The 10,914-nt window shown below is 40.2% G+C and overlaps 1 protein-coding gene across 1 annotated transcript in view; it reads right to left on the bottom strand.

The window, feature by feature from the left end:
- Positions 1 to 175: 175 nt before the first annotated feature.
- ccdc80 (coiled-coil domain containing 80) overlaps positions 176 to 10,914 on the bottom strand; it is a 31,215-nt gene continuing 20,476 nt past the window's right edge. Inside the window, exons 9-11 of the mRNA XM_041806802.1 lie at positions 10,755 to 10,858; positions 4,492 to 4,575; positions 176 to 2,587 (exon numbers count right to left, since the gene is read on the bottom strand). Coding sequence (XP_041662736.1) covers positions 2,265 to 2,587; positions 4,492 to 4,575; positions 10,755 to 10,858 — 511 coding nt within the window. The 3' untranslated portion in view covers positions 176 to 2,264. The remainder of the gene's footprint in view (positions 2,588 to 4,491; positions 4,576 to 10,754; positions 10,859 to 10,914) is intronic.

The raw sequence follows: 10,914 nt of genomic DNA, 5'->3' as shown, positions 1-10,914 counted from the left end.
TGCACAGCAGAGCTGTCCTTATAATGAAACATTACGTCCACCTAGAAGAGTTTTTCCTTTGACTTCTCCTCAGACCACTAGGAGGAGATGTAGTCTTACAGATTTTCTCACTGCTGTTAATTCAACTCTTCATTTGATCATGGTTTTATTCTGCATAGAAAGCATCCAAAAACTGGTAGTAAACAAATTTTTATTTGTCAGATAACACAACAGAGTATAAATAAGAACATTGTATTGCAACAGAAACTATACAAAATGGAGATAATGTGATCTTTTCATACAATACCTGCACCTCAAATGCAACAGATGTCCAATAAATACATAAATGTTAAATTCAGCCTGTCATCTACAAAATAAAGGAATGTGATGCTAACTTAAGGATGTTTGACCTGAAAATTAAGTGACAAAGACGTAGTAACGTGTCAGTTGGAAATTACAAAAGCACATCACTGTCGTGCCAGAAAAAAAAAAAAAGGTTCATAATCACAGCAACATCAATGATTATTGTTCTATTGTCATACAGAAATATTTTTATTTGAAGGCATTGATAAATGGGAAAAGGAGAGCTTTTAGGTTTCAGTTTCATCTGAGGCTAATGGAGTTTAAGAAAAATCGTCTATCCCACATTCAAACAACAGTGAACAGATACTGACCTTGACTCTCAACTGGTGGGTCAGGACCCAAAAGCCATTTTCAGAGGCTTGTAGATGAGTGTCAGGGAAAAAAAAATGCGGTAAAGGTCTTTGATGTGCTTTTATTTTGAAGGACATTTATCCATCTCTTTGTTTTGTTACATTTTTTATTCCATCTCAAGTCCAAACTGCCACATTTTTCATTAGAAAAACTTGGTACCTAAATCAATTCTGGGGAGGGCTCTTTCTGGGTCTGGTTAGTCTGTTAAAGCTCTAGGTGGTGCTGCAGGCAGATATCAGAACATTTCTTCATCCACTGGCTATGGCTATGATCCCTTAACTGATTTGCCTGGCGTGGAGATGATCCATATCAGTAATGACTTAGCCCTGCAGGACTCCTACTATAGGTCTAAACAGATGAAGGGAGTCTAGAGAGTGGGTTGCAAATGTGTTCCTGAAAGTAAAACTTGCACCAAAAAGTCCATAAAACACTTTTAGAATTTGCTAGTTTTTTGGTGTCTGTTTGATTTGTCAAATGCTCTGTAATGTCAAGGCCAAATCATACTATTTTTTATTTGGTAGATCTGATTGGTTGAAAAAATATCAGAAATTTGGGTCACGATTTCTCATCGAGGAGTTGATGGGTCCTGAGGCCCAGCCAGTTGAGAAATACTGGTTTGGAGGAGTTGAGTCAGCTTTTCTCCCTCGTTTTTTCATTAGCATGCTTTTAATGAAAATAATATACTATTAAGAAAATAAACGTTTAATGTTGTGTTCCTAATGATTAACTTGTTCTATGAGCCTGATCTTCATATGAATGACTCTAGCTTGAGAGCCATTTTCCTTTCTTACATTTTGGTTTATTTAATCAAAATTTGTACCAAATGAAAAGCCGTTTGGGAGACAAAAGAGTGACTCTCATTACTAAGCTTCACCAAATGATCCAGATCTTGAAAGGCTGGAAAGAGATCAGTGGTAAACCTTCGCAAGATCAGGGTTTACATTGAAAAAAACTGGACTAAACCAAAGCAGACAACTTGGTGGAAATGGAAGATATGTGAGCATTGTCCAACTTTTTCTCTCTAGGCTTTAGACAGAGGTTTCTAATCCAAGTTTGTTACTGTAGCACTTTCTAATTTTTTGCCTTAATGTATCACTACTTAAAAAAGCTCAAGATTGTGTGCAGAAATCACTTCCTGACCCCCCTTTGGAGTTTTTCACTGTGATTTGATGTCATCTGCAAATAACCTATAAAAAGTAGAAAAACATCTCATAAGAAAACTAGACTTTAATGCAATAAGAATGATACTGAGACCTTTTTTAACTTGGAGGCAGCAGCACCTTTGGTAGAAAATCGACCATGCCAGGAAAAACTTTTAAAAAGTAGACAACAAATCCCTGAACCTCCAGGCTCATCTACACATTTCTACATTAACTCTCTCTGATAAAGCCCCTTTAATATTTTCTTTAGTTGCAGCTATAAAATGTAAAAAATTAAAGAGCTGGAAAGGTGAAAGCAAAAGTTTTGAGGCTTTCTTTAAGTGCTACAAAAGTTCAGGGGCTTCATTTTGTCTGAGCCATCTGGGAAAGATTAAAACAGGTCATGAAGACGCTGCAATGTAGAGGGAGGAGTTAGTAGCCATATCCTTGATGATATCCGTCCTGATAACCGTGTTCATATCCATGTTGATGGTAGCCGTAGCCTCCGTATTCGTCCTCTGGACAGCGCATACCCAACGACTGCTGGATGGCCATCTCCTGTCTGCGTAGCTGCATGGAGTCCACCAGGTCGTAGATGATGGCCATGGACCACATGGGAGATGGGTACCAGGACTTGACGTTTCCGTCTTTTCCCACCAGCAGCATGGAGAAGTACTCTGGGCTGATCTGGAAGTAGTTCCTCATGTCCTTCACCAGCATGCCAGAAAGTCCCTCCCGCTCAACGGTAGCGCTCCCTGAATGGATGGAGCAGATATTCAGGTCAGAGTGAAGTATTTAGGACAGATATTTAGTCAATGCTACCCCGGGAGGACAGCAGTGTTTGCTTTGAGCCTGTTTGACATTTTTGTATCTCCACATGCTGAGCTCAAATGTCAAAAACAGAAATGTCAACAACTCCCCTCCACTGGCAGCAAATCCAATTTTTACTGTCTTGCAACATCCTGAGTCATTTTTTCTTTATTCCCAGGATGTTTCACGTCTGACTTCATTAGGAGAGCTCTTGCTTTGAAAAATCATAATGCGTTCTTGTAGTTTGAGTTTTAGGGCAGAATGAGTGTCCATGCAGCCACAGGGCTGCACTGTGCTAAGGATCTGACTTGTAAATGATAAATCTAGGCATGTTTAGGTATGTGATGGAAGAATGGAGTTTGGATTTTAAACCTGGGCACCAGTATCACATATAATGGGATTTTTAATGATTGAAATGTACAGAAAGTTTTGCAGTACACTACAAAATCCAGCAGACAAGGAGACAAGCTTTAATGGCTGCTGCATAACTGTATAAGGGCAACAGTTACTGATCAAAATTGCATTGTTTTGTACATATCGCTTCAGATTTTACTCTAAGGGTGTTTCACAACTACAGTTTGTTTGCTTGGGTCTGAATTATTGACAAGATTGTTCTGTTTTTGCACAACTGCATGGCAAGTTTTTGTCTGCGTTCACATGCAAGATAAATAAGAAAATTTCTCAAACACTACAGGGCTCCAATATCCAATTTAATCTAATCCATCAGACTAGAGTAACGGAGTTGCTTATGTATATAGCTGCCTAGATCAAGGGCTTTTTTTATGTTGCTTCTGTTATGCAAATGAATCCAAACCTACCATTAAAACAACAAAATTACATGACAACACGAACAAACTAGCAATTTGAGAGAAAAGCTGACCTCTAAGTCCTGGGGTCAGCCAGGTTAAATTGATGCTTTTCTTAGTGGAGTCTGGTGGTTTTACAGAGAGCAACTTGATGGTCATTTCTGGTTCAACAAAGATTTTTAAGGTAGGAAGCCTTTCTCTGACTTTGTTAGACTCTAAACTAAAGCCTGAGCCAGTCAGGGACAAAGGAAGTTTTTAGTGGACGATGTTTGATCAGGGAAGTTGCACCATGGGGTTGAGCTGCAGCCTTCAAGGCCTTTTTTGAGCATGCTAGCTACGGTGATCTACTGGAGTAGGGCAAAAACATTTCTTGGGATTGGCATTGCCTGGAGATCTTGCAAAACTTGTGAACCACCTCCTTACATCAGTGTTTGGGGCGATGCTTTTGCACAGGATAAACAAAGTCCTTAATGTACTCAAATTTACTGACATTTCTGCCTTATAATGTTGCAGAGCACGACACAGTCCATGTGGTTCTGCCAGTGCCTACTTAGTGTTGGTTATACTGTAAACCACAGTTTCTAATAGATGGTAGGTACCCGAGTGGCACCTTTTTGCTGAACATTGTTTCTTTGAAATTTTTTAAATAAAAAAAAAAAAAGAAAAAGTCCACATATTAAGGGCAGGGTAAGGGGTGGATTTGGCAAGTAAGCATGGGGTATCATCCAGGTGAGTAGTAGGGTTGCCACAAGCCCCTGGTCCTAGGACCTGAAAACCACCCCTGGGGAAATGTCTGCAGATGTATAACCAGGGGTTAAATGTCCCGGACAAAAGAAATGTCATAAAGCTTGACCTTGGATGCCTGGCAACAAACAACATGTCGAGACTGACTCTGTTTACCAATAACTGGTGAGGAGTGAAGAGACATGGACATGCAGGGTAAGATTTCTGACTTCTGCTGTTAGCAGAAACATCTGTTTTAAAGTTAACCAGGTGATGAATGAGGTCTGTGTACATGGCAGGGATTTTGACAAAGTTCTCACCATTGATAGGATATAATTCCAGGACTCCGCCCATATCCACTAACTCTGTGCCGACCAACTTCAGAATGGCAATGTGCCTCAGACCTGTAACCATAGAAACAAAAAAACACATCAGAACAAGGCAGAAATCTCCCAGAAAAGTCAGATATGAACACTAGCTCTGTGTCTATAATGTGCAGATTAACTGTTCATTTCTCCACTGGTCCTTCTGCTTGCCCTGGATCTGTTCTGTTTGTTTATTATTGGAACCATCTAGAGCTTAGGGGGGATTTTAGGTAAAGAAAGGAGAGCGTGGTGGTCCGAAGAGTCCAGCCAACAAGCTGTCTCCTTTGAGGGAAGGCAGCCCACTTTAAACACAGGAGGACACAGACACAGCCAAGTGCTGACGACCAGGATCAGCCCTTCGAGGTCTTCAGCCCACTCAGCAGGATGGGTCTTTGTCTGAGGGGAGGGAGGGAGGCAACGGCCCACAGCGCCAACCCAGAGCCAACCCAGCCAAGAGTAACAAACCAAGGGAAACAAGTCCTTACAGACCTGGCCTCAGCTGGCTGATAAGAAAGAGGAGATTTTTTTCTCCATTCCTCCAACTCATGGGGGAAAACAGAGTGGATAAGGACTGATGTCACAACTCTTACTGCTTTAAGAAGTCTGAAGGCCACAGATTGAGTCAGCTTTTTGTCAAAGAGCAATTTTTGAAACTATAATCCAATAAAAAATTTGACACACTCTGCAAACTAGGTCTGAGGTGTTTTTTTTCTATATTATGCAAAAAAATGAAAGACAGTCTAGCTGTAGACTGCAGCTCTCAGATACACTATGGCACCACATGTATCCTTTAGTTTTACCCTTTTATTGATTTTATTAGTCAACTATGGTCAAAATAATTTGGCTTTTATGACAAAAAAAATACAATAAAACTCTGTAATGCTCTTAAAATCAGATTTCTATAGAGTAATGCTAATAAAATAAAAATCTGTAATGTAAAATAAGTGACTGCATAAATATTCACCCCCTTTAAAGTGATTGACTCAATTTAACAGAGATCCGGCCAATTGGTGCTAGGAGTCTGACGTTAAGTGAAATGGGGATCCCCTAATTGCAGTGAATGTGTCTCAATGATTGTAGTACAAAGACACCTGTTTCTGGAAAGTCCAGTTACTACTTAATCAGTATACCTGGCTACCATTACACCATGAATACAAAAGAACACCCCAAGCAACTCAGAGAAAATGTGATTGAAAAGTATAAGTCAGTGGATGGATACAAAAACATTTCCAAGGCACTGAACATCCCCCAGAGTTCAGAGAAATCCATCATCAAGCAGTCACATTGCTTAGTAGAAATCTGTTTTTACTTTGACAAAAAAGAGGGTTTATTATTGAAAAAAGCCACATTATACAGACCATTATTGATTTATAAAATCAATTAAAGGGTAAAATATTCATGGTGGTTAATATTTTTATAGTCACTGCATATTCTGAAATCCTGCTGTGTGGAAGGAACACTGCACAAGACAAAAATATTTCAAAAATTAGGCTCAGATTTTAAAAATTGTTCTGTCTGTGCTGGCCTTAGCTCACTTATTGTATCCAAAATGACTCTTGAGTGCAGAAGATCAGCCGAAACTCCTAAAAGTTTAGTATGAACAAGATTGCATCAAAGAAGTTCTCAAATCCAATTGCTGGGGTTATGGCAACTTCATGATCTGAATCAAACTGCAGATGTTCAGAAAAATGAATCTATTAGTCAGATTTATGAGTCTGACTCTTGCACTTTGCAAAGTTTTATATGACAGGGAGTGTTAGGGGAAAAAGTCAGAGCCAAGATAAAATGTAAGAAATGTTGAATTCTTCTAAACAAAGCAGGAACACGAGGTTCAAGTGAGGGAGAAACTCCACACGAGGGGATTTATTTGGTTTAGCCGAGGAGCCGAGTTCACTGAGGGCTTCTTAAACTTAACATTTATCTTACATAAATCTGTCAGACACGTTGGCTTGTTGGGATTGGTAAAGTTTAGATAAATGCCTCCTTTTTTAGATATACAGTAATAACATTGAGTTAGCTGTGGAAAAGTTGAGTAACAGGCCGTCGTCAGGGAGGGAAGGAGCTTATTAGCTGCAGACAGAAAAGGACGGCTGTTTGCCAGCTCTGTCATCTGGGATCCCTCTGCACATACACTAATAAACACACATTAATAAACACACACTAATAAACACACATTAATAAACACACTAATATCTGGAGGGCTGCAGAAAACAAATAAGACCTAATTTAAGCAACTTCTTGATGTGATTTACAAATTGTTAAGTGGTGTAAAACTTTGGCTGGCATTGAGAGGAAACAAGCCTGAGTGAAGTTAAAGGGTAATTCAGGTGTTTTACACCTTCTTTTTAATTATGGCTGTCATATCAGGACATCCTCAAATTTCAGACCTAAAATGACAAAGCATCATGTCTCTGAAAAACCTTGGTCCTATTTCAGATTTCATTGAATGGCCTCCAATGAAACAATCTCAGACTAAACAGCCTCAGAGTAAATGGAATCCAAGAAATGGGTTTAAAAGAGAAGAGAAGAGAAAGCTGTTTCATTTGAGTTCCATTTTTTCTGATGCTGTTTTGTCCTTGGTCATTTTGCCTCATGCCATTTCATCTGAAACCACTTTGTTTCATCAGATGCTGTCTCATTTGAGGCCTTTTTTGCATGGTTTTGAGTTAGTTCTTGTGAGAGACCTGGTACATGTTTGCTGCATGATGGCTGATGGGTGTGTCAGCTCCAGCTTGTGCCATCACAGCTCTTAAGCCAGGCACATGTGTGCTGCGTGTAGGCTTTGTTTCTCTGCAGTCACAGCTCCATCTTGCCTCAAAAAAACTCCATACATGTGACCTGATTCATTGTATAACTTATTTGGGAAAATTTGAAAAACAAAAGCATTCGGTACAAAGTGAGTTTCCCCACAGAAATGCTGAACCAGGCTTTTATGTTTAAAAGCACAAAGCGGAAGTGCATCCATACTTTACTGGACCAATGAGTTTTGGCTTGTGGACTTCATCAGGGTCATCAAGAAACAGACTACAAACATATCAAACTGATGTGGACATAAATATCTGCTAAAATAAGGTAAATGTGGCTCATTATTTAGTATTTTTTTGTCTATTTTGGCAGAGAGAGAGTTGTTGTCAGTTTTATTTGAGGTTGATTTTGTCTGAGATAATTTTTCTCACAGGCCTTTTCAACTGAAGCCCTTTTTACCACTGCCTTTTCATCTGAGGTAGTTCTTTTAATGATTCAATTTCATATTAGGCTATTTTGTCTGAGGATTTTTTATTAGAGGTAGTTCTGCCCAAAATCTGTTTATCCTGATGCTTTTTTCCTCTCAGGCCAATCTGTTCTAGGCCATTATTCCCAATGCATATTTGTCCTAGGCCATTTTTTCCGGATCCATGTTTGTCCTAGGCCAATTTTTTCTGATGCACATTTGTCCTAGACCATTTTTTCCTGAAGCTTATTTGACTTATTTTGTGTTTTCCAGAGTACGTTTTGTCAGAGATCGTATTTTCAGGTATCCTTTAATCCCAGGTACTTGTTTTTGTCTGAAGTCATTTTTCCAGATGTATTTTGTTCTGATGACACTGTTTTTTTTCACTCGTACCTTTTCAATTGATACCTTTTATTCAGTGGCTGACTGGTCTGGAGCTGATCATCTGAAGTCTGACACATGAAGGAAAACCCTTTGCTTTTCGTTTGAGGACTGAACCCGGACTCTGAGGCCTGATGATGTTAGAATATGAACATGGTACACATTTTGGAGTGTTAATGACTAATAGATATAAACTCTTTTGACATGACTGTCATTGCTCTAACAGAATCAAAATCTTTTGTCATAGCAGGTATTTTAAGATAGCCTTTAAGATGTAAATAAACATGAGTTTTAGGGGACACTCTTTGGCTTATTTTGCCTTAAAGTTTGTTTGTTCCCTTTGCAGCCTGTTTAACTGCAGCAGGCAACACAATCTGCTAGAGAGATTACCCAACTTCTTCTGCATCTTTAGACATTTAGACCCTGTATAAAAATGGTCCATGGAAGAAATCATGGGAAGATAAACAGAACTTAGCTTACATATAATCAGAAAGAGTGAATGAGTTTAATCTGTTGCAGTCTTTAAAAATCTGCCTCTCTTTAGCTGAAATATTAAATCAGTTAGTCTGACTAAGATTCTCCTGATCTGAAACAGCGAAGATGATTCATGATGCTGTCACTTCAGGAATGATTTTGACATTTTCTCCTCCATGTTGGTCTGCTGGGGAAGTAAAGCTCTCTGTTCTGTTTGTTTGTTTCTAACTGAATCAACAGGAAATAGTTTGGAGCACAGAAACAGAAAAAGCAGTCAACGTGAGCAGAGAGCAGAGAGAGAGGATAGAAACCAGCTGCAAAAAAAAATTAGATGTAAAGAGTACACACAGCTCTGTCCACAGCAATGATGGATGGGCTTTCAATCAAAAATGGCACCAAATCTCTTAAGGTCAAAATCATGCATTTGCATCCCTAAAACAGTTAAGAAATATTACTTTCTCTCTCTATTTTTTATTGTTGTTTATTTTTTGTAATTTGATTCTTATCTTGCTGAAACAACTATTTTCTTAGGGTCCTTACAAAGGATGGATGGATTCATATTTTTAACTTAAGTACTCATAATAAAGACTTGGGAACTCACAATAAAGTAGAAAAGGAAACTGGTGGGTAAAGAAGAAGTTTTATGATGGTTTTAAGCTCGACTTTCAACCTCTAAAATCTAATCATTCCATCTTTGGGTCAATGTGGACATTTGTGCAGAATCTGAGAAAAAATTCCTGAGATTTTGTGTTTACAAAAAGAGCCATGGTGTTCTGTGGACTTGGAGAGGGCTTATGATCATTTACCACTGGGGGTCATAAGGGGGGTACTGTGGGAATATGGGCTGCTGTTGGAGTCATCAGGTCCCTACATAACCAAAATGAGAGTTGTGTTCACATCCTTGGCACAAAGTCTGGAATGTTCCCGGTGCATGTTGGCACCAGGGCTGCCCCTTATCTCTTATACCTGATCTGAAGCACAGCTGGGGGGGGGGGGGGGGGGTTGGTTTGGGGACTTCAAAATTCCATCTCTGTTGTTTGCAGATAATGTGGTTCTGTTGGCTTCTGGAGTCATAGGGACAGTTTGCTGCTGAATTCTAAGCAGTTGGGATGAGAGTCAGCACCTCCAAGTCTGATGCCATGGTTCTCTGCTGAAAAATGGTGGATTGCCCCCCTGGATGTGGAGTAAATCTTTGCCCCAAGTGAAGGACTCAAGTGTCCCAGGGTCTAGTTCATAAATGAGGGCAGATTGGATCATGAGACTGAATGGAGGATTGGTGCAGCATCAGCAGTGTTGCAGACATTGTCGTGATGAAGAGGAAGATGAGCAGGAAGGCAAAGCTTTCAATTTACCGATCGACCTTCATTCCAACCCTCATCTCTGATCATGAACTTCGGGTAATGACTCGCAGAATGAGGTTCAAGTGGCCAAAATATGATTCCTCAGGGGGCTGGCTTGGCTCAGGCTTAGAGACAGGGTGAGGAGCTCAGACATGTGGAGGGAACTCAAAGTAGGGCTGCTGGTCCTTCATCCTGAAAGGAGTCAGTAGAGGTAGTTCATGTATCTGATAAGGATGCCTCCTGGACGCCTCCCTGTGGAGGTCTTCCAGGTGCGTCCAACTGAGAGGAGACCCAAATGTAGACTCAGGACTTGCTGGAGGATTAAATACCTCATCTGTTCTGGGAACACCTCAGAATCCTCCAGGAAAGGCTAGAAAATGTCACCGGGGAGAGGGATGGGTTGACTTTCTTAGCCTGCCGCTGTGACCCAGTCACGGATAAGAGGATGAAAATGGATGAATGAAAAACGGCCATGGACAGATAGAAGTATAGGCTATCAAAAATCACCAATGTGTAAAAATGTGGACATAAACTGCAGAAATTCTTAAAATCCATGTTGAGCATTCTAAAAGGCCTTGGTCATGCTGAGGGCCTGCAGTCTGAATCTAGACCCAGGTGCCATCCTACCCAGACTCGAATGCACTTGTTATTTAATCCTGATAAGTGCAGCTATATTGACCTGTGCATTTTTTTTACATTTAGTGTGATCTGTTTTGACCTGCACTTTTACAGCAGATTCAGACGATGCTAATCTGTTCTAAGGTCTTTTAGTGTATGGATGGCATTAATCAACCAATCCCAGTTTAGCTCACCGAGGTTGCAGGCCTGGCTGGTGAGGGAGTAGAGCTGCTGCTGATAGGCCCACTCCTCATCGCTGGGGGCGGAGATGATGAAGAGGCGACGTCTCCACCGAAACCTGCAATCACATGAAACTTTAGTCTGGGTTTAAGAGGCGCAGTGGTGCAGCAGTGA

This window comes from Cheilinus undulatus, linkage group 15 (assembly GCF_018320785.1).
Source record: "Cheilinus undulatus linkage group 15, ASM1832078v1, whole genome shotgun sequence".
Taxonomy (NCBI): Eukaryota; Metazoa; Chordata; class Actinopteri; order Labriformes; family Labridae; genus Cheilinus; species Cheilinus undulatus.
Note: the sequence above shows the minus strand (reverse complement) of the source record. Positions and strands in the feature narration are given on the sequence as shown.